Below are 24,546 nucleotides of genomic sequence, written 5' to 3' on the forward strand. Positions count from 1 at the left end.
TTACTATAATTGTAGTTGGGTTTATTTCCAAAATTTGTTTTGGGCACCAATGCAGTTTGTTACTGATTTTTTTTCCCGCAAATTTTTAACTACAATGACCATGGTCCAGTGAGTGACAGCTGGTGCCGGTGGAGAGCAAACCTCAACTGAATCAATCCAAGCATTCGGCGCCACCCAGTGGCCACAGTTGGAAAATTAGGCTACTTTTTGAGGTTTTCTCAGGACAAAGCAAAAAAAAAAAAAAAAACTTTCACACCCTCTAGTGAGGATATTTTCAAGTGGGTCAGCCTGCAGTTGTTGAATAACTTGATCTCTATGTTCTCAGGTGGTCCAACCTCACTGAGCTCGTAACTGTTGTCAGCCTGGAACCAGCATTTTCCTTTCATCGTCAAATCATAACCTCAAACCGTCCAAAATTCCAACGAGTGTCAGTTCTTCAACCCAATCTGCTGGGTCAAAAATAATTAACCCAACCTTGAGTGAAAGTAACCCATTCTGATCAAAATCCACATCTCCCCAGCAGGCAAGGAAAACAACCCAGCAACGTTTTTTTCATGTGCATTATTTATTTGAAGGAGCACGAGGAGACATCCAGACACTCGTCACGACGACGACGACACGAGGAATCTGTGCAAAATAGTGCATTTGGTTGGAGGACACACACAGACGCGACATGCAGGACGGCAACAACGCTCGCTTCCTGGGAACGTTTCCGTGTTTCAACGCAACCCGAGGGTGGCGAAGATTGTTGCAAACAAGGCGGAATCGCTGTGAGGTAGAAAAAGAGAGAGAGAGAGAGAGAGAGAGAGAGAGAGAGAGAGAGAGAACAAGACAAGTAGGGGAAACAGGAGGCAGCCTCACTGTGGGGCAAGCTATCAGGACTTGAGGCAGCAGGGAGGGATAATAACAGAAGCTGTTACATTCTTGTGGTTTCTCTGATTTCAACGTGAGGCGGGGGGCTGGCTTTGGCTGACTCACGGCGGGTTCTGCCCGCTCTCGCTCAGCCTGGGTGCCAGTAGAAAGCCGCTAAGGAAGAGGACAATGCATCACAGCTCTTGGGGCACATTTATACAGGACACATCATTGGGCTTGGGTCGTCTTTGCATATTTTAGCGCCACTTAAGCGTTAGCCGAGCAGCTGATTAACAATGGCTAACCGATTTATAATTCTGCTTTATAGTTTTGTAGGTCATGTATTTTCCTAAGGCAGATTAAGGGACATTCTCAGATGTTGGAGAATGTTTTTGTACAGTTGCACTCAGTTTGTTTTTGCTGGTGATAAATTGTAGTAGCAGGAAGGAGATCAGCCTCATTGATATTAAATGGAACAGAAATCTTCTCGAAAGAAGATTCCCCTTAATGTCAAATGTTAGACTTCAAATTATTATTTTGTGTCACATCAGCACATTTCACAGATGAAGGATTACCTCCAGATGTTTTGTTGTTGTTTTTTTTCTCTTAGAAGGATTACAGTGATGACCAAAGGCCAAGGGGAGAAGTGTAATGACATAAAGCCAGAGATGAAACTGGCTGCCTGCACAGTACAATGTGAATAATACATTTAACCCCCCCCCCCCCCAAAAAAAAATGTCCAAGCAGATGCTCATATAAATACACGAGTATGAAGCTGGAAGTACATTTTCAGCGTCAGGCATTTACAAAGAATGAATAGTTTTGCTTTTAGATTTACTTTCCAGTGGTGAACTTCAATTTATACTGTCAGACTATGATTTGACTGCTTTTACGGAGTTTTGCAATGGTATCATTTCATTATTGGAATTGAGGTATTTTACACATGTATAGTATGGAAGTCACAATATTGGTATCATGATAATCCAATTTGAAGTCTTCATGATACATGCTAGTTAGGGTTCGTGATTTTCTGTTAGGCTTTTGAATCATGTCCGCGCTCTTGTGTCTGTTCTCAGTGTGTATGTTGGGCGTCTTTTTTCATCTTTGCATTATGTTGTCTATCAGTAGGTCAGGGTGTTCTTTGTTGGATTAAGATCGCATTTTCTTGTGCAGGGTTTTTTTTTTTTTTTAATCGAAGTGAATCCGTTTCGATGGTTCGTCGTCATTCAGGTCAGACGTTGCACTAATCTTGTGTAAAGTCAGATTAATCTGAAACAGGCTCCTATGTATAACCCATTTGTTATGGATATGGAAGTCTCTAATATGTAATGCAGTTTTCTATGAATTACTGAACTGCATATATACCATGTGGACATCAGGTTCATATTAATTCCTGTAATGTCACGGGCACGTCGAACTCAAACCTCAAGTATTTCGTAGCTCACATGACATATTTTAAATGTACACGTAGGGGTTACATCTCAATTCTGTCAACAAATCAATGAACGTGAATTATCAACACGATAATCCATGACAAAATGCCAGTCACAATATCCTTGTGACCAGTCATTACACTGGCCGCAGTCAGACTATTGAGAATCAACGTTGGGTAAGCTCCTTAAATGCCACGCAGTATTTGATGTCAAAGCTGTGCCAGCTCTGATAAAATAAAGGCTGCACCTCTGAGTCAGGGTTTTTGGCCTGGTTGAATGATGCCAGCAGAAATAAAGTTTTGCTAAGAAAGCCCAATGCTGGGAGATTTGTATCATTTGTATGATTTTTAACACGTTAAGATGTGCATGCACCTTTTAATTTGCATGCTGCAAGTAGTGGCCAAGAGTCAGGATTACTCCAGACACCATTTTATTTAGCATCTTTTCATCTTCACCTCTTCGTACAGCCAGTGGTACAAAGACAGGCCCTCCCACACAACTCTATTTTATATGGGATAATACACGAACATAATGTTTTTTAAAAATCCTCAGCCAAAATGTATACTGAGTCTTTGTTTTGAATCCCACAAGCACAGTCCAGAGTGTAACTAGTATAGCTAACAAAATGACTGCTATCCCCACCTACAGACACTCAAGAACCAAAATGCACATTTTTTTCTGTCTGTAAAGCCCCTATGCCACTGAGCTGCGAACAATTGTGTGTTTTCGAAGGTAACGAATGTTGCGTTCTCACCTGGGTTAGTTCAAGGTCGGAAGAGTTCGCCAAACGATCACCAACAGTTTTAGTGTTTTTTTTTTTCTTGTCGCAAAGAACTTTTGGGCATGTTAATTACATCTCAATTGTGTAAACAAAACAATGAACATGAATGTCAACAACCAAAGCCCACTGACAACGAACGCTATTGAGGAAATTGGTCCAAAAAATGGATGGATGAGTTTTCATGCTTTGACAAAATAAACAGGACACACTTACAGAAGGCATTGAATGACCTGTATGGCCTCAAAGGATAAGGCAGTTGATGAAAGCTGTTTCCTAGTAGCACCCCCGCCCCCACCCATCTACCTTTTGAAGCTATGTCCTTAAACTTAAACTTAATTTTCTTTCTCAGGAAAAAGCAAGATTAGACTATTCAGAGTTTCCAAGAAAAATGTCTGCAGTGTAAAGCAGGTGCCTCAAAATAGGCCAAACTTTGATGAGATTATTTTTGCTTTAGCATTTGCCTGAGCACCAACTGTTTCTTAGGACAACTTGGTTATCTGACAGTGACGGTGATTGTTGAGCAAAGTTAACCTAGTTGTAATTGTGTTTTTGTGTGGGTTTTAATTAATTAATATTCATTTTGCCAGTATGCATGACTTTTGGAACCCGTACAGCCGTGCCTTGAGATACAACTTGAATTCATTTGGTGACCACGCTCATAACTCCAAACACTTATCACAAACTGTCTTTCTTCATGAATTAAAATACCATTAAACGGTTGTTGCCCCCCCCCCAAAAAAACAAAACAAGAAAAAATGTAATTAGTTTTTATTACAGAAATTATATTGTAATTAAAAAAACATACATTAATTACGCAATTAAATAGAAGGTAAAGAATGAAACAGTTTATGTATCATGATGAATTCAATGTGTCGCCCTCAGGTGTGAGTGACTTGGCCACAGGGGGCAGTATAATGACTTATGTCTCAGTCTGAAACGAAGTTTCATAACCACTGTAAGAGATGCACACAGGATGAAGAATATGTATATGCCTATGAGTATTGTTAAATTGTCTATCTACATGTGTTGCCACACTGTTTATGTTCAAATATCCATTGCTGAAAGCGTGATCAACACTACCACATTGATGCTATACATTATACTATGGTGTTTCCCATGAAGCGTTATCATTAAGATAGCTGACTTGAAGGTAAAGGTATGTGGTTGTTTTAAATGTGCATTTCTCTTTGTTTTATGTTTAGTTTGACAGTAACCATCAACTGGGAGTGGCAATAAACGGGTTGCAAACGGCTCTTTTTGAAGAATTGTTCGCCATTTGTCGAAACATCGACTTTAAAGAGAGCTGAGTTGTCTGCCGACAAACAATGCTTACATCTCCAATTTTTGCCTGCAACTCAAAGTAAAAAAAAAAAAATCGTCCGAATGACGGCTCGTATCTTGTATCTTAGGTCAATCGTATCTCAAGGCACCGTGGACCATCCATGATGCGTTGTGGTCTTATTATTGAGCTGCAAATTTCGCTTAAAGGTCAAGTGTTTGGAGCTGTACCTTGAGGATTTAACTGTGACCATTAGAAGCATTTGTATAGCCATTTGACAAGGTGTAAATTTCGGTAAATGATGGTGGAAGCACAACCCCTGCTAACATTTGAATGTAAGAGTCAGCAGGAGAGAGAAAAAAGGAGGAATGTGCTGCTTTAATCTATCCTGGATCTCTTTCTCTGTGTTTTGTGTTTCTACTTTACATACCATACGCATCTTGGTGTGCTTGCATGCTGTACTAGAAAGTAGTGATCTTGTTAATACATTGCAAGAAATGGTTTAATCTAGCCACATTGCTTTGCTTTTTGTCTGAACCATGTTGGCTGACCAATAAACAACAGCCAATAGTGGGTATACAGTATATCAGACCAAACAGCAACGACATTTGCGGTATCTAGGGGCAACTTTACAAATGGCAGAAGCTCGACCCATATAATATTAGCATTCCTGTAAATGTTGGAGTAAGCTTGGTGAAAGCTGCAGCATCAGACGTGTGTTCTAATCAATGAATCCAGGTAGGCTGACGCATGCATTTCATTCATGCATTTAGAGAGGGACATTCCATACGGGTGGCTGTTCAAGCTTGATGTTTTTGTAGCTGTGTAATGCATTTGAAACAGAGCGGAAGCCCGAACATTACTTGTCTGCCTGCTTCCTTGCTTTATCTTGCTTTTTTCAACTTATGCACCAAAGGCCAAATGTGCGCTTGTGCACAATTATTTTGTACACATGCACAGTTGCACACAAAGATTTTTAAGACCTTAACCAAAGAAGCTAGGCGAGCTGTTATATTATCCACTAACTGCATTGCAGTGCCAGTTGTGTAGCCTTAAGAAAAGCACTTGCCAGTGACAGGAACTAGAAAAGATTGTTCGGAAGAACCAAGAGTAGACGCAATCACACAATTATGATTTTAATGTTCATAAAACTACCAGTAAATGTTTCCTCAAGGGTAAACTCTTGGCTTTGCCATGAAATTTGCTGACACTGCAATAAACTTATGCAATGCAATAAACAAAGGCAGAGGTAGTCAGCAGCGTCATGTGAATGAGTTCACTTGGCTGCATGTGGATTGGCTATCACAGTTTTGAATTATAGATTGGCTAAGCAAGAGATAGCAGAACACAAATAGTACAGCAACACAGGCAGACAGACAATATAACAATACTCACATCAATACTGTATAGTCTGTATCATCTGCGAAAAATTACGAATGGCCTACTTCTGTATCTTACTGAGTCACTTAGTTGTGAACCTCTTTTGCGTGTATCATATATATATATATATATATATATATATATATATATATATATATATATATATCTGTACTATATAGCCTTGCGTTAGCCATAATTTGTTTTAGTTGTAAAAAAATGAATCCTTAATTTTATAAAATGAGAAAAATCTGCATTATTTCATATTAGTCTTCTGAATTTTAATCTGATCATCAAGTGGCTTGAGTCCCCACATATGCTGTTGTTGTTGTCATTATGTATGTTGTTGGTTCAGGGCTTTAAAGCCCATATGCATCCAAAAATGCAAACTATACAAATAATGCAAATCGAACATCAAGAGTTAGGTGCAAACTCAGTTGAATTTTATTGCTTCTATAATTATTGCTCGCACATTTGTTCTTGGAATATTTCTAAAGCAAACTGAGTTAGGTGTTTCAGTTAAAAATTGGCTGCCCCATCACATGATGTTTGAGTGAATCTCAACATGGTTCATTTCACACATCTAGATTCAGTGGTTTGAGTTTTTGCACCTTTTTGGTGAATTCTGGAGTGCTGACTACACTTGAATGATTTCACATGCTTTTGCGATATTTTGGAGCACTGACAGCAGACTCTATTCAGCTACGCGTTTGAGACCTCTGTACTTCAAGGTATACTGATCTCCATCACAACCTTTAGTGAGTTTTAGGGCTAGCTACCATGATTTTTGCTCGAGCTTTGAACAAAATCACTTAGTTTGGTGCACTTGGAAACCCTGCTTCTGCTTCCTGAGGAAATTATAAAAAGTATTATTGTTGGCTTCTGGGCTCCTCAGAGGAGTTATAGTCTTCCCACTAACCCTTCAAAGTTTGACTGCTTGGCAGTTCCTTTTGGTGTGCGTGCCGGCGGCTTGTGTCATTGTCTATGTGGAAGTTTACAAGTTAAATGTGACTTTCTGCCGGATACAGACAAACCCACAATGCTGTGCCCAGACTGTCTGGAAAATCCAGAGAGGGAATTTTTCAGTCTCTATTTGGGTTGTTTTAATTAGATATGTTGTTTAAAAAGCCTCATGGACATCTTTTTCATTTATTTATTTAGTAATTAAGAAAACTCAAGTCATGTAAAAGGTCCCACACAGGTAGCTGTGCAGTTCACCACCTGTTTGTCTGTGGCATCGTTTCATTTCAATTATTCCATAAACAATACAATTCATGGCCCATCTCTCGAATAAATTAAGATAAAAAAAACAAAAAAATGAATAGGGCAAATTCAGTTCTGCAATTGAAGGGAGTGTAACTTATTTTGAAGATTGATTCTTTAGCAACGAGGGCGAATAGTTTGGTGCATCAGGGTTTGAGTCACACACTCTTGCAATGTTCAGGTGTTTCACAGTGCTTCTGGGTTTGAATTGTTGGCACTGGGCCGTGGTTGATGTTTGTGTGAACGGTGATGTGTGACACTAGGGGTGTTTTCTGCATGTATTTAAATGAGTTTGTTCCCGCCGACAGGAAAGGTTGCAGGACTGTTTGTGTTTACGATAAGCGGAGAGAGCGCTGGAGGAGCCCAGCAGAGAACAAGACTGTTGGATCTTGTTACACACACATAGTTTGTAAGCACTACTGCCTGCAGGAAGCAATAATGTTAGCGTGCTTCCGGAGCACCATATCCGTCTCTCAGGGGAGTGTGGATGTCCTGTCCAGCTCAGCAGGGCAAAGCCAAGACTACAGTACTGTACAAAGTTATTTGTATAAGTTATTTGTGAATTAGTCTACGTTACTCTAAAGCTTAGCGTGATTAAAGAGGTATATTTTTGTGGAAAATGTTCAAAATCCCAATTGTATGATGCTAAGACGCATTTAAATTTAGCATTGCCACTCTATTGAGTTTGTTCATTTTTTACAGCACACAGATTTGTTATAGGAAAAACAATGTAATTAAGTCCACACACTTTTCAGTTAATATCCTCCTCTCCTCTGTGTGTATGTATGTGATGCATTTGTCTTCAGCTGGGTCGCACAAAACTGTTCGGACACGAAGAGAGCAGTGGAAGGCAAGCCAGCCTGTGGGGATAGTCTGTGTGTCAGTCCTCATCATTTATGTATCCCACTGTGAGCCAGTGATAGTAGAGCGTCCGCTTGTCCCTTCCTTCAGCATTCAGCAGTGCTTCAAACTCTTTCTTCCCTTCGTTTTGGTGTTTGGTGCTCTTGCAAGCTTTGTCTTTGTGTCCATGGCATAACTGTCTGCGTGTGGCCACTTGATAGTATCGATCACTCAAAAAAGAATGGTGTATGAAATAATTGCTGTTACATTGATTGATTCAGTATGTTAAGTCTCGGTGCCGCTGAAGGGATTTTATTTCCTGTCCATCCGACCATCCTATTTGTATAGAGCTTGTCCTCATAAGGTTTGTGGGTGAAGTGGTACCTTGACTGGTCACCAGCCAACTGCAGGGAGGTTATTGGCTTTTTTTGGATTCTCGTGCTTCACGTACAGTGTTACCTTGACAAATGCCCCAAATTATTTGTTTAAGAACATAGAGTAAACACTAGTTATAAGCTTGCTCCCGGAAACAAACTCATAAGTCAAGATACCACTGTAACACCATAAATATTTTACTGCACTGTATTTTATTTTATTTTTTTAAATGTAAGAAGGTGAGTTGTTGCTACTGGATTCAGATTTATATCGTATAATAGTTCTACCAAGATGTTCACAACAAGCAACTCACACGATCAGGGAACCATTCAACATGCATAATTGCACACAAACCTTAATGTGCTCACACAGCCCTTGAGACCAAAGAAAGCGGTGCCCGATGACAGGACCATAACTCTTAAGGGAATATCATACAATATGGACTACTGTTATGATGGATCACGTGGGAGGAGACAAAAATAAATAAATAAATAAACATTTTTAATGGGGGTGGCACGGTGGAGGATTGGTAAGCACGTCCGCCTCACAGTGCCAGAGGTCCAGGGTTCGATTCTGAGCTCAGTGCTTCCGATGTGGAGTTTGCATGTGTATACTGTATATATTGCATCCATTCAATATGGTGAATAACTGGTTTGTTACATGTTTTCCAAGAATTCTTGACACAAAGAGAAGCTTAGAAATGGGGCAGTAGTTGCTAAGAGTCAAGCGGTCAAGATGGGCTTTTTTTGACACACACACACACACACACACACACACACACACACACACACACACACACACACACACACACGCTGATTTATATAGCGCTTTCACAACAGCGGTAGCTGTAACAAAGCGCTTAACAAAACAGTTAACAAAGTAAAATAATAAACACAACACCTAAGTGGTTGTACAATTGCTTGCTCGAAAGCAAATGTGACACAACCAGAAGCCAGTGAGTAATTGATAATCAAGAGCAAAAAAGGACAAATATAGCTGAATATAGTTTTCAAAAGTTATCGGCAGGCTATCTATTGAATTGGAACTGTTGTTGTCCGTGGCCCAAAGTCGGCTCGGATCGGCTTCAAGGAAAGGGGATGGATGGCTTAATAGACTGCTATTCTGAAACAAGACTTGCTCAGTAAAAATGATGTATTTATTATTGGGTTTTTGTTTTTACATGGTTCTCTTCACTTAAACGTGCCTGAGATCATGAAGCAGAAGGAATAAAAAAAAAAAGTCAGCTTTGTTATTTAACTGTTTTTGGTTTTGTGGCATTCTGTTTCGAAGTAGCCCTAAGTACTGTTGTCGCAATGTACTTTCCACGTTCGGTATCTGCTGCTTCTTTGGTACTTATTGACATTCTTTCGACATGAAGCTTGTGCTGCAAGTCTTTGCTTGTACAATCTTTCTCGCCATGTTGCAGTGATGGGGGATGGAAGGCACATCATCGTCATCCTTTGCTTTATCATTATGACGCTGTGCTATAATGTACAATCATGTTTGTTCACAGATCACACACTGACCCTGATAACGCTCCGATTTATAGTTCTACCTATTTTGCTATGTTTTTCTTCCACTCATTACTGACATCCCGTTCCTGCTTTTTTTTTTTTTTTTTTAAACTTTACAGACCCTGGTAGGAGCGTGATGAGCGCGCGCTTCCGCTTGCCTCCTGGCAGATCCTACAATGTCCGGGCGACGGAGCTGGAGCGAGACAGGCACCACACACAGGTTGTGTGCAACGTACTGCTGCTGGACAACACCGTCCAGGCTTTTAAAGTCGGCGTAAGTACTTCAGTGGAGCTTGCCTTTCAGCCTTGAGAAATAATACTCGGTGTTGTGCTCATCCCACAAACACATGTTCCTTTTAAATGAAAGACAGAAACAGTAGGGATGTAACAACAAACAATTCCTAAAATCCGTTTTGATTTAGAAGATGCAGGTTTAATGAATCGAGCCAAATTGAATGAACTTTAAAATAGATCGAATTATCTTTTATTGGAGGGATACTGTATATCTTTGAAGGTATTCCCACATTAACAGTACTGACAAGTTCCTTCTCATGTATATAAAATGACAACAAGAAACTCACTGCATCAAAACTGAATCAAATCATTTCACTTTAAAATCCAATAGGCCTTGAATTGCACCCCATGTGTCAAGATACGTATTAAATTGTCTTTTAATGGTGAGATCCATGCCCCTAAAAACAGGCTTTATCCAAAATGTTTTGACAAGAAGCAAGAATAGATGCATTATGTAAAAATACCAATTCCAGTCAATTGAAGAACATAATGTCAAAAACACATTCTCTCCAACCTATCCTAAAGAATTTCTGTCGACCTAAGAAGTCCTTTTTGCATAGAATTTCACTTACAGATTAATCATCTTAAAACACAATACCACTGTAAACTAAGGTACTTTACAGATTAATAAAACAAAGTACTTTTCAGGAAGCCCATTGAAATACTAGATATACAAAAAGAATCCCCCATTGAATTGTAAACATGTTCACGCTTTACTAACTGTGCATCTACAACCACTTCAGTTGAGTGAGTCTTCCGGACCCTTCATCTATTTTGACTTGAGAAATGTACTGTGTGTTATTACTTTTGGTGGCACTATGACGTGAATCAAAGTGCTGATTTCTGTGGTTGATTAAGGCCACTCATAGAAGACAGTGATGATGGTGCGTTTATATCTGTCTGCATGTCTTCTGGTGTTTTTCACATTTGCAGCCAGTGGAGCCTCACATAAAAGGAGGTGTCACGTTTGGTCCTGACTAATATTACAGCAGTCTATTACCAGATGCGCGAACACATTCAATTCCCCCTTTGTGTCTGTTTTGATACGCCTGTCGAGAATGACTTGCTCATAAGTAAAATCCCTGTTGTGACTCACAAAACATGCACGATTCTTCCAACGACATTACTCCAGATACATCACTTCCTGTTGTAGACATGGTCCTGTGCGTGTTTGAGTGCAGAACGCACACCTGCATGCTCATTGTAAAGCAAATATGCCCTGATGAAGGGTGTGTCTTCGAATTTGACAATATAGAAGGATGTCCCTGCACTCGTTGTTGATGCAGGTGGTGCTTGGGTGTGTTGCTGAGACCAAGCCTATGCCTCTGGCTATTGAGCTACTTTCAGTGTCTTCAAAGCGGAATAGCTTGAGGAAGGGAATTGAAATATTATTCAAAACGTCATGTCAAATGCCAAGCACATGAGGTTTTTTTTATCCAAGAAATGCATCCAGCTTCATCCCACAATCACAAAGTAACGAAATGAAAATACATTATTTTGTCCACTCACCCTCTCTGCTTCCTGCTCACGATTCCCCACAATCCCCCTTTCCTGCATGGAGCTGAATGAATGACTCGGTCTCTGTCAGTGTCATTGATCAGACCCCCGCAGCCGCAGTAACTTCCTGGAAAGACCAGCCATCCTGCGAGCCACAATACTTCTATTGATTCTAGCCTTGACCGGCCTTCATTCTAATGGCGAGTGAAAATCCAGAGGCACTTGCTTATTGTCATGGGAACAGAAACAATGCCGCACACGCATGTTGCTTACATGGAGCGATCTGTTGAACCTTGCATTAAGACTAAAAAGGTTCTTTCCACAATGGAGCCTCAAATTGTGCCAGTTTGGAAGCACAGTCGGAACCAAAACCAAACCAATCTAAAGGCCATGTTGTATCACATGATCTTTCACAATAAAAAATATGTGTCTGGGTTCCAAGTGAGATCTAGCTGGCCGTTGCCCAGCCATACCAGTACAGTATCGACAGCAGGGCTCACCAACCTTTTGAAGCTGAGAGCTACTCCTGGCTGCTGAATAGTGCAGAGCTATCAGTCTGAAATAACACATTTTCTGAAATTACGTTAAACACGACATTATTATGTGTTATTATTTGGGCTAGAAATAAAGTCGGCAAACTCGACCACCAAAATTGGTTCATGCAATAATTTACGGACTATCCTGAAAAAGTTGAATAATTGATAGGATAATACATTTTAAAAAGATTAGTTAGTGGTAGCTCTATTAGTAATTGGCATTCACTTTTGCAGATCATGTTCATTATTTCTCTCAATGATTATTTAGGAAACAGATAAGTACCCATATACAACACTATTTCTATCAATCTCTTCATTTGTTTACATTTTCAAGTGATCACTCATACAACATGCCTAGAAAATTGCAATGCCTCATCTTTGGTGAGCTACGTTTGGATCAAGCTCATGGGCTACTTTTGGGGTCCTTGGAGGCTACCTGGTGCCCGCATGCACCACCTGATCCGACAGTGTACATAGTTTATGAGTGCTAGGATTGTGATAGTGGTACATACTGCCTTTCACACAGATTGTGTTGGGTTCCCGCTCAACTGCTGTTCCCAGGGACAGATAAAAATACGTGGGGTGCATCAGGAAGGGCATCTCGCATAAAAACTGTGCGTGACTTGTGGCTACCCCTGAGAGGGAAAAGCCTAAAGTCACTTCTACAATATACATGGTGAGATCTATAGCGTTTTACAGTAGTTTATTGTAATTGTTTTAAATAACTTAACATATCTATATATTTTGCTTTGGCGGGGGAGTGGCAAAAGTTGAAGCATGGAGACTCTCTGTCACTGAAATTGTAACCCCCAAAGTGTTAAAACTATGAGGTGGATGTACTCATCACTCGTTCACCTTTCCACTAAATTACAGTGTTGCGGACACTATTTATATCACCTCACTAGAACTTAAATAATGTGACTTTGGATTAATTCTATTTTCAGAAAGGAAGAGAAATCTGAACAAATTGATGACCAGAACAGTGATAGAATGGATTGTGTTTGATCTTAGTAGTTCCATTGTACGGTACTGAATAAGTAACTTAAAAGCGATTATAATGGAGGCATGCGGAGATTAATATTGCGCATTCAGAAGTTAAATGAGGTTCCCAATGAATGAGGTGGTCACATTTTCTTTAAAACTGTAAAAATACAGTTTGTGAACTTTTACACATTTTTTTTGTTGAAATTCATCCATCCATGTATTCATCCATTCTTTTTCTAATCTACTGCTCCTGACTAGTCTCCCAGGTGACCTTGAGCCCATCCTTTTGGTTGAAAGGTAGGGCCTAAACAGGGCACATTCTGGACAACTATTGACTCACATTGAAATCTAAAGGAAGGACAATTTGTCGCCTTCAATGAACATAACATACATTCTAGGTTTGAACGTGAGGCGGATATGCTAGCCGTTAGTTCACAGTTTGTGGAGATTATTTCTTGAGATTATCTAAATTCTCAAAAATGTGTATTTTTTTATGGTTAATGCGGGGGGGGCAGACTGTTTCTTCATCAGACAGTTGTAATCACCTCATCATGTGATGTCAATGGAAATTCCCGAATGGCTAATAAACAGATTTGGTTATTAAAGATTTTGCCCTGTTTTTTTGCCAAGAAGTGTGCGTGTGCGTGTGTGTGTGTGTGTTTATTTCTTTTTAGTTCTGCGCAGAGTAAAAAAGAAGCACTTGAAGCACAGCATTCAGTTGTTTTTATGAAGCATGTTATACAAATGTACTTGTATGTAAGTTAATTCTCCCGCAAGTTGCATTTTGGCGTGGTTCAGTGAAGACGAGCCCTCTTGTGTCACAATCTTTTATTTCCCCTTGCAGTTCGGATGCCCTCTGTCACCACGTATTTTGTCTGCGCCTCGTCTCCTCACTTTCACGCACGGACACACTATTTGTGTCAGTGATTGTGGTAGGCCGATGAAGAGAACCACAAAAGAGCGTTTGTCTCATCCAGCAGAGTCGTCAGTCACTCCTTTTTTCTTGGCTGCTCTTTTTGTCTTTTTTTTCCTCTGTGACTCTCTGTCTTCATACTTTCTTTCAGTCTATGTGTTACACACACACACACACACACACACACACACACACACACACACACACACACACACACACACACACACAAACACAAACTATCTTGCTTGCCCTTGTTGTTTGTCTTGTCTTACTCTCGCCGTAGTTTCCGTTTGATATCATGCTTAGTTCCAGCCCGTCGTCCCTCCAGAACACCCAAGTTTGCTCTCAAAGTTTGTTGTTAAAAAGAGCAGAAAGAATGCGCGGACATGCTCTCCCTTGTTCTTGGCTCGCTTTTCACAATTCACGACTGTTCGCTCCCTTTGCACATTTTCCTCTCATGCTTTTAAGAACCGCCACACTTGTTCCAACACACATACACTGAGCGGCAAAGGCTTCCCTGTGAAGAAAAAACAACAAGGAGCTCTGAGCGTGTGCACATCTGACTTTGGCAAGCTGCTTCAGACGATGTGGAAGCTGTAAGCACGGCTATGAATAGCCTTAAAAAGGGAAGGAAGCCCTTGTGGAAATATGTTTGATGCAAATAGTGTGCCATTTTATATCAGTATCTTTAAGTGTCAAATTGAAAGAGATTAAATACTTTGTATAAAAAATGCATTGAAAGAAAGTGTTATTCATGGCAAGTGTCAGTAGGTTGAATGGTGTCTGTGTGAATTCTCTGATGAATCAAAATCGGAATCATACAAAATGTTAATAAGCACTATTTTAAGAATATACAGTAAACCTCATATGTTGCGTTGCTTTTTTAATGTAGCGCCTGCCAATAGACCCGCACCTTGTGATGTCACACACAGCGCTTGCAGCATGAGGGCAAGCGGCCGAATGAGATCAACGTCGAGAGGCAAAATAGTCGCGAATTCCGTTGTGTGTTCATAAAAATCGTGAATACCTGTGCTGTTTATGGTTGCTCTAATTGATCAACTAGAGATGAGAAATGTTATTTTGGGATAATGGCAGCGACTCTAAACCAGGGGTGGAAAAAGGAGGAAATTGTGTGTCAGACGACAAGCACGACGGCTATCAAATCTTTGACATGACCACGTTAGATCATCAAGGATATATGCTCTGATCACTTTATATCAGGTACTGATTTCTTTTTCATGTGCAGTGAGTCATCAGATTAACCTTTGGAACTTGCCTGTTTGCACACCCATTCAAGTTTTACTTTGCATTGCCATTCAACTTCAATCTGTTAATTATGTAGGGTTGCAAATTTTATATGTTGATGGAATATCATAGAACATTTTTCATCAGTCTTGCACACATTTTCACTCGATAATAACCACACTTTAAACCCAGATGTATTACATTATACATATACAGGTATATCCTGCCCCTTTTCAGTTGCAGTCCCAGTGAAGTGATGCGACCTCTTTCCTAAATGATTCTTATCAGGTCCCACTGGTCATAATTCTCAATTGACCTAGAACCAAGACCTACCAAGAACTTAATGCATTTTTAATAATATTCAGCCGGCTATCCTACCAAGAACTTAATGCATTTTTAATAATATTCATTGTGATATGGCTATGAATCACATCAGTGCACGTTTGTGGATTACGGCTAACCATCAGTCTAGTTTTTTTTTTTTTTTTTTTTCCGGGTAACCTTGAATTACGTTAACCACTTCACATGATATCCTTTGGACACATACTTTTTGATGTGTCGTAAATTGGGAAGTGAAGTGAGCAGTCGGGAAAATATGAGCAGAACACAGACTGTGTTAGTCAGTGTCAGTTCACACACACACACACACACACAGGGCTAATAGACGGCTGGGGATCCTTGAGGCCCGCCATAATCAACAAGCCAACTGTCAACTATCCGCCCGCATGTGCCTTGCGTTGGCAAATTTGCGCATGTTCACGGTCACACACTGGGCTGCAAAAGTGTGTCACCGGGGAAAAGAGAGAGAGAGAGAGAGGTGGAAGAAAGCAGTAGGTTAGTGAACGTGTGCGTGCGTGTATTCTCCCGCGGGAGCTCTGATAGTGTAGTTGTAGTTACAGTGTGTAACTGTTACACACTCGCACTTGATTTTAGCGGGATCAGATGTGAATTTTTGTTTCACATGTCGTTCCACAGTTTATCTCCTCAGTCTTACAACTCTTTCTTTGATTGTCAATCAATGAATACTGACAACTACATGGTGCCGTAGTGACAAACAATGGGGTTGTAGCTTATAAAACAGATTTTTCTCCATATGAATGCCTCATTTTGCTGAAGGAAAAAAAAAAAACCAAAACAAAAAACTATTACCTTTACTCTCGCTATGTACCTGTACACGCACATGCTGATTTGGTTCTGCCATTGATATTTAGCTGCTCATGACAGAAGACAGATGCATAAACAGTGTGGAATTAGACAGTGATGTACATTAATCTAAACAAATTGCCAAAAAGTGTCTTTAAATTTGTTATCCAAATAAACTGTTTTACTTTTAGCAATGTTTTGATGATAATGAATGTCTTGGCGGCTTACAATATTCATAATGTTTTGTCTTCAACCTCATAATGTTTCATCTCTATCATTCATATTCAAGTTTGATAAAAGACTGCCTTATAATTCATTACAATCTATCTCCAATTCTTGTCCAAAGTCTCCATAGATATGTTCAGAAAGCAGATTTCAAAGCACATTGCAATTAAGTGCAATTTTGACTGCACGCATCAGTTTACCCTTACCAGCTCTACACTTACTATACTACAGTATCCCTCAGGCTGAGCTTCCCTCTTTGTACATTTTCTCTTGCTAATTGTTGATGAATGAGTTTTTCCCCGTGAACTTTAATATCCCAGACAAGTATGGAGGGGAAATGCTCTTTCCAGCTCCATAGTTTGATACAACGTGGCACTTGCAGTGAAGTTCTACTGACTTAGATATGATTTAATTAGTTCCTTCCGTGTCTTCGTAGCCTCTTGTGATGTTTTACTTGAGGAATTCGGTAACAGCAACAGACAAGGGCATGCCTCAGAGATCTGCAAAGGAACGTGTGCCTTTTAAAAAGGCAATTTTGTGTCCCAGTTGTACAAACAAGTTTTCAGATTCAGATTTTTTTATGTATTTTCTGCATTGTGTCCCTATCTGCAGAAGTCTGATCATGGGCAGGTCTTGCAAGATGCTGTCTTCAAGCACCTGGAGCTGACTGAAAGAGACTACTTTGGCCTGCACTTGGCAGATGACTCTTCGGATGTTCCGGTCAGTATCATGTTTGGATAATCCAGGAGCGTGTGTTTATATGAACATGCTTGTGGTTCAGTTGGCTTGTTGGCCATTTTTTTTTCTTTCTGAAATATAGGCAGTGTTGAAATTAAAGTTATTTAATTTCAGTGCACAATGCCTTAAGAAGTGTCTGTAAAACTCTTTCAGTTTGTATTCGAATTATTCTTATTAAGGTAGCGACAATAACTGCACTCAAAGAACATAACAAATAATAATTACTGTTTTTTACTAACGCATCACAAATAAACCCTAATGAAGGGAGCCCGAATGTGGCCCCTTAAGGGGCAAGTCAGAGAGCGCTTCCCTCAAGATGTGAGGTGGAACATGTTCGCAGAAGTGAGGCTGTATCGCTTGGCCGTCTGTGTTGCAAACATCTTCAAATTAAGTCAATCCAAATGACTTTTTTTTTCACTGTAACTTTTAGAATTAATTGTATTCATCAGTGTAGTTTAAATGCTAAAACTCTCTTTACTTGCATAAGAATGGATGCTCTTTTTACTTCCTTACTTGTTATTTTCATCTATATGTTTTTTTTATTATTGCGTTTTCAACTTCGGTTTGTCTCATGACTCTGCAAGAAATTAATAAAATTGTTACCATCCATTTACATACCTACCTTATATCCATCCAGACCATACATGTCAAACATTTATCAATTTCATTCATTCGGTATGCAAGTTTGTTTCTATCGTCGCTCACAGTGTTTGCATATTTCTAATTGTTTTGTATGTGTGTGCGTGTGTGGGGCCAGCAGTGAATAATTTAGGTGATGTAGTCATGCTGTGGAAGCGTTATGGTGTCTCTAAGTGTCTCTCAATCAATATTTTACAGCGCTGGCTGGATCCCAACAAGCCCATCAGGAAGCAGTTAAAAAGTAGGTGAAATCCACAACATAGCACTTTAACCAAGCACCTCAGACAGTTTTCCAAGCAGTCACTCATACCAGGTTCTCCCAAATTGCCCCGAAATTCAGACTTCATCAGCTGGTTGAAGCTGTAATCTGTAGTCCGGCTTTAGCCAGTGAATGTTGTAAATCTGCTCTTCACCTCCAGCAAAATTACCCAGTCCACATGATCTGTGTTTTCAAATCTTAAATCTGCCTTAAGCGATGATTAAACTCCATTTCAACTCTGCTCTTGTATTTGCTAGTGAGTAATTTAGATTTTGTAACGTCAAGCTTCGAAACAATCAAGCACGCTTTTGATTTAGTACTATTTGAGATCTGTAGTCCAGCAGCACTGCTTGAACTTTGTTTCAACTGTGGCTTTTTTATTGTCATATCAAGGAGCGTTTTATTTGATACAGCACGTTGTCTGTAAGCACGTTTGTTTTATGCGTTTACCGTATTTGTCATCTTTTATCTTCATTATTGGATGGCAGTGTTGCGAAATTTAGAAATGTACAGTCCATAATGTCACTATTTCCCATTTACTCAGCATTAAGCCACTTTAACCATTTCTGCATTTCAAATTGTAAGATAATAGAATAAAAAAAGAATAGATGCTGCCATTTTTTCTTGTTTTGAGTGTGGCTATTCTTGAATGAATTTTTACTATGTTCAATATAGCACGGTTTTGGCAGTGGTCCTATTTCGCAGCGAGGAAAAAAAAAGCGAAGTCAAATGCTATCATAGTACCTATCATGCAGTCAAAACAACAGTTTAGCCCGAAATCATATCCAAATTGGATCAATTTAATGTTTTTTCACAAATTGTTAATTTTGGTCCTTGCGTGGGTACAGTCACATTTGTTATTTTACAAATTATTGACTACTCTTTAAGTATTGATAATGGCCCACGAAATATGCTGATTTTTATGGGCAGGCTTCCTGAACAGTGATGGTTTTCGGAAGATGCGAAGATTCCGCCCAACACCAGAGATACTGGCTTTTACTTCTCTTTGTCAGATTGAAACCCTGAATATTGTAGTACTGTGATATGTTAATTTGGCCCCGCGGTATAAATATTCTACCCCCTGTCTTGTATTTAGCAGTTAGTTGAAATCAGTCAACTGCATTATGCCATCTTAAGCATCTCTTTTAGTCTTTAAGATCAGCTCTCTCCTCCAACCCTTTTTTTCATGTTCCTCCCAGGAGGCTCCCCCCACAACTTAAGTTTCAGAGTCAAATTTTTTGTGACTGATCCCAGCAAACTTCAGGAGGAATACACTCGGTAAGACCTTTTATTGTTTTGTTCAGTTGTTATACAGACTAATGACATGGTTCCTTGGTTTATGGCCAAGTTAGATTCCGATGGCTCCGACATAACCTCTATTAAATAAACTCACCAAAGGAATCATCAATCTAATATATTTTTTTGGTCATATAAATGCTGATTGTTTTAATAATTTGTGGCGCTATAAGTCCTTGCTTCATGAATTTATACTAGGGGTGTAACGATATGTTTTTTGACCGATACACTATGTATCAATGTAAGTCCTAACAATTCCACACAAAGTAATATATTGCTTCTTTGGAACAATACAATTCGATATGATAAAGGTGATTTCGATACAATATTTTGATACGCTAACATAGCTTTTCTGTACATGTACAGACAAGAGCGAAGAATGAATGCAAGTTTATTTAAAAAACAAAAAAACATTCAAACTTGAATAGAAAAAATAAACGGCCATTGGAAATTTTGTGCATCAAATAATTTTGTTATTTATATTGATTAAATCATTCAATAACTTGTTTCCAGTGCCTATCGATGTAGTTCGATCGAGGCACAGACACATCAATACATCGATTAAATAGATATACCATTATGTCCCTACTCCATAGAAACTGATTTTATTCATCACAGCGAAGCAATCACATGAGATGGAGTGATATCACATCTGTGATTCAATCGTAGGCAGGAGGCTGTAGGTATTATCGTGGTAATGATAATGTGATGAAACCTCCTCGTGTCCTTCCTGTTGGGGCCATAATGATGTTCAATCAGTCATCTTGTGTCTTTTTCTCTTCAGGTACCAGTATTTTCTTCAGATCAAGCAGGACATATTAACTGGACGGTGAGTTTGATGGCTTTGTGCAGGCTGATCAGTATGCTTCTGGTAAAAGTGCACATTGTGTGTGGTTGCATGTTCTAAAGCTAATTTCGGAACATTGGTATCATGAGCTCATCGTTTTTCGTTGCATCTATTTCTCTGAATGTTCACACCAGAATGATTTTTCTCACATTTCAATATCACGTTGAGAGGAATCTCCCTTGTGTAAAAATAACTGTGATCTTCTTTGGATGGCTCCAAAACTAAATTCTGGCTGTGAACAGTAACACGAGTGAGTGTGTTTACGTGTACGCTTGGGTGCCTGTTCTCTTTCGTCCTCCAGATTGCCCTGTCCTCACAACACAGCTGCACTCTTGGCTTCCTATGCTGTTCAATGTAAGTAGTGCTCCCTGGATACATTCACTCTTCATTATGATTGAAATCCAATTCATTAAACCTCTCTTTATGTACACACAACATAATGGCTGTGGTTGGTCCAGTGCCCTTATGGCTGCTGCTCACAAGCCATTACTATTCAATTAAACTGCGGTCTGTTATTAATGGCACTGCACAGTTTTGAAATCCTCACTGATGCACATTTAACTCAGTGGCCATGAGAGGGAGGACTGGCATTCACAGTCTGCTTATTATGTAATGAAATTGTGCATTTTTTTTTTTTTTTTAATCTGACTCTGCTTCAGTCAAAGTAGCAGTATGCAAGTAGTGTAATTTTTGGTCTTCACCGAAGCTGCTTCGCTGTCCAACCGCGATGTAGTACATATTTCACAAAATAGTTCAAAGTATTAGGGATGGAGGACTACCTACTTATCCTTGTAGTGACGCTTTGTTTTTAAATTTTGCAATTAAGGACCCTGTTTGTTTTATGGCCATTACTAACAATTTTGCTCTTATATTTGAGTCTTACCTTGCATTTTATTGAGCAACTTTATTTGGCTTCCAGGCAGACACCACTCTAAAGATACGATAAGCTTTCCCACTTTTTTTTTCTCAAATAAATTAACTGCAAAAGGAAAATTTCTTTCCATGCTGACCGCAAAATGTATGCGCTTGCTGACAAGGTGGACAATGACAGTGTGGACATTTTTGGCTAATGTTACAATGTTATGAGCACACAGCGGTACCTTCATTTTGCAACACAATTCAGATACTAAGCCGACTTTGCCCTGTTTAACAAATACATTTGGAATTTTTGAAAGGTTTTTATATCAATTAGAATTTCACTATGACAGCGTGGACACATATGTAGGACTGGTTTCATGCTAAATGTTCAGTATGATCTTAAAATAGAATGCATCATGATACTGGTATGCATGCAAAATGTTTGAATGTTTGACCATAGTTACACCTCAGTTTCATTATTCTTACAATTTCATAATGACTGATTGATTCTGATGAGGACGCCAAAGGCTCTTGATTGTGATATTTACCGATTTTCTATACACTTTTTTTTTTTTTCAAAGCCAGCTACACTAATTTGTCAATCTCGCCTTATGCTTGGAAAGTACATAAAGATTTCATTCTACAGTCATTAATCCGGCAGATACATGTATAATTAGATATTCTAGAAAAATATGTATGTAAGTATTGACACCTGCATTTACAAACATTCACAGTAGACATGTCGGTCTATTGAGTAATAATCTCAGATCAATCCTTATACTGTATACTACTTGCTTTTCTGTGGGCTGGTACAGATTGACATCTGTACACACACACATGAAACTGGATTCAGGCAGATATGCTTATCCATTAGATTCGTAATTAATGACACATTCATTTTGCTTGATCACCCAACATCTGCAAATGAAAAACTAAAGATTGCAATTTATACATATTTTCTCTTGTCTCTTTTTATTTGGCAATATACTTTGTCAGGTGAAAGCAAGATTTCATCCCCCGTTTATTGAGCAGCACCTATCACAGGGAGCCTTAATTGTACTTCACCGCAGCATGTTTATCAGCCAGCTGTTTGTGATGCGTTGTAGCACAGGAAACTACCAGAGTCATCTGTTTGTGGCTCATAGCCCCCTTACCCCCTCCCCACATGCTCTGATTTTGTGGGCTTTCACATTATATAGGTCAGAAAGGAGATTTGGCCAACTGCGCAGACATCGTGACACTACCGCTTTTTACACGGAACAACCCAAACACACTCCGTGGCTCAATTCTCACTTCACTCTGTGCCTGCCAGATTATGCAGATAAATGTTTGCCTTGGGAAGAAAAGGGCTGGAAGCAGCTGCATATGCTGCTAATTCAGCACGCTCAGTCCATGTGCCAGTACTGATCAAGCTAAATCCCGCATTAAAGCCTCATTCTCATACGCTTGTTTACAATTTACAAAATGGTATCACAAATCCTGCGCATACCGTTAAAGCGGGGCATACTTGTTTTCATATTCAAAATCAGTAGCATGAGTTTCGGACTACTGTGTAATGTCATGTCAGCATATCCTTTGAATTTCTATTGTCAATTGATATTTCACCATGATGAAGTGTAAATCTCGACAACACCCAACTACACACGTAATATGATGAATATTACTTTTACACTGTAAATGCTGGGTTCATTCCGTAGCTATATTATTTAACCGGAATAATTTAGCTCTAAAACTGGATAAATACAATGTGTACATCCAGTACGTAAGGCATTACGTGCTTGTAAAAGACGTTTGCAATATTTTGCTTTTTATCTTATTTTGCTACACAAAGAGCATGGTCTCATTAGATTGGGTGCACCAAATGAAGCATTGGCGGCATGATTTTTGACAATAAAGGGGGAGTCAAAACATTGTCAGGATTTGTGTCAAAGGTGAATCGGGCACTAAATTACCATCAGCGCATATAAATCCATCATCCGAAATGGAGAGCTTAACAGCTTGTTTACGCTTTGCTGCTCATTATTGAAAGCCTGAGCTGATGCTGGCTGAACTGAACCGTGTTGAAGTAATAAGTGCAACCAACACTGTTCCAAGACTTCAGTGATCGACTGTACATGGATTTCTCCCTGGAGTTATATGCACATCAATAAGCGGGAGGGCTGGAATGGATTTATTTGTCAATATGCTTAAACTGCAGATGTGTAGGTTAGTCCAGGGACTACTTGAGCGAATTGATGCTTTTCAACTTCAAGTGTGAGCTATCGAGCTAATGGCTTTGGGAATTTGATCCGCGCCACCTTCCTCCGATGGCTATGAAAGAGAGAAAAGAAGGAGCAATTTCCCCCCTGACATTTCTCTTCCTGAAAAAATGAACACTTGGGTTCTTTATATTAAAACTTTCATCGAAATCAAACAGTTAACATTGCTTTGTTTTTGGATAATAGTAATTCAAAGACATTCACGATTGAACCTGCAGTCATTGTGCAGTCAGTATTATTACTATGTATAGCTCAGTTAAAATTACACATGCAGGACCAAAAAAAAAGTGTCAACTGTTTTTGCCAAGTAAGATATGGTTTATTTTATGCCTGTATGTGATTAATTTATTATTTCCGGGCCACTTATTTTGGGAGGTCTTTTTCCAGGTTCATAATTGTCACTCGAACCATGCAGAGTAGAGCAGAATATATTAAAAAAATGTATATAACACTTCCAGTTAAATACAAGACTAATGCATCTGACATTATTATTGTTGGCCAAAGGAAAATAAATACAAAATACGCAAATTTCCGCTGAGAAATTGACATTGGATCCATGTTGCCCTCTGTGTTGTAGCTGAATTGGGGGACTACAATGAGACTGAGCATCCTCTGGGCTATCTGTCCGAGTATTGTTTCATCCCCAACCCACCTCAAGATTTCCATAAGGAGGTCGCCAAACATCACCATCAACACAGGTAAATGCAGAGGCGAGCAGTGGAAATTTGATTTGATTTTAGTCCTTGAAAATTCATCGTCGGATCAAGTGTTGTAATACACCTTTTCTTCTCCTTTCCTCATATTACAGTGTGTTATTCAATCTACAAGGCTATTTGTTACATTGTATTCATGAATTCTGCCATCAATTTGTGAACTACTTATGTGCACACACGTCCACAGATGCTCTCGCTGGGCTAGCTCATGTTATACCACTGCTTTATGTGACGTTCCCCCAGCTACTTTTTTTGTTTTGTTTCCCTCTGGCTCTTCCTTTCCTTCACCATATGTCTTGTTCGTTAACACACCCACACACACACTTATCCTTCCTACAATGTCACCACGCCTCTCCCCTTGCTCCACCATCACTGATCCTTGCCTGT

At 39.4% G+C, this 24,546-nt stretch overlaps 1 protein-coding gene across 2 annotated transcripts in view; it reads left to right on the forward strand.

Moving 5' to 3' along the window:
* ptpn4a (protein tyrosine phosphatase non-receptor type 4a) overlaps positions 1-24,546 on the forward strand; it is a 58,847-nt gene that overhangs the window by 13,657 nt on the left and 20,644 nt on the right. For both annotated transcript variants that reach the window (XR_002169738.1, XM_019882395.1), the window contains exons 2-8: positions 9,834-9,988; positions 17,164-17,271; positions 18,127-18,169; positions 19,387-19,465; positions 20,268-20,312; positions 20,632-20,684; positions 24,024-24,144. Coding sequence is in view for 1 of the 2 variants with exons in the window: in XM_019882395.1 (XP_019737954.1) it covers positions 9,851-9,988; positions 17,164-17,271; positions 18,127-18,169; positions 19,387-19,465; positions 20,268-20,312; positions 20,632-20,684; positions 24,024-24,144 (587 nt within the window). In the remaining variant the exon portion in view is untranslated. The remainder of the gene's footprint in view (positions 1-9,833; positions 9,989-17,163; positions 17,272-18,126; positions 18,170-19,386; positions 19,466-20,267; positions 20,313-20,631; positions 20,685-24,023; positions 24,145-24,546) is intronic.

The sequence above is a fragment of the Hippocampus comes genome, unplaced genomic scaffold (genome assembly GCF_001891065.2).
Source record: "Hippocampus comes isolate QL1 unplaced genomic scaffold, H_comes_QL1_v1.1 scaffold111, whole genome shotgun sequence".
NCBI classification, from domain to species: domain Eukaryota; kingdom Metazoa; phylum Chordata; class Actinopteri; order Syngnathiformes; family Syngnathidae; genus Hippocampus; species Hippocampus comes.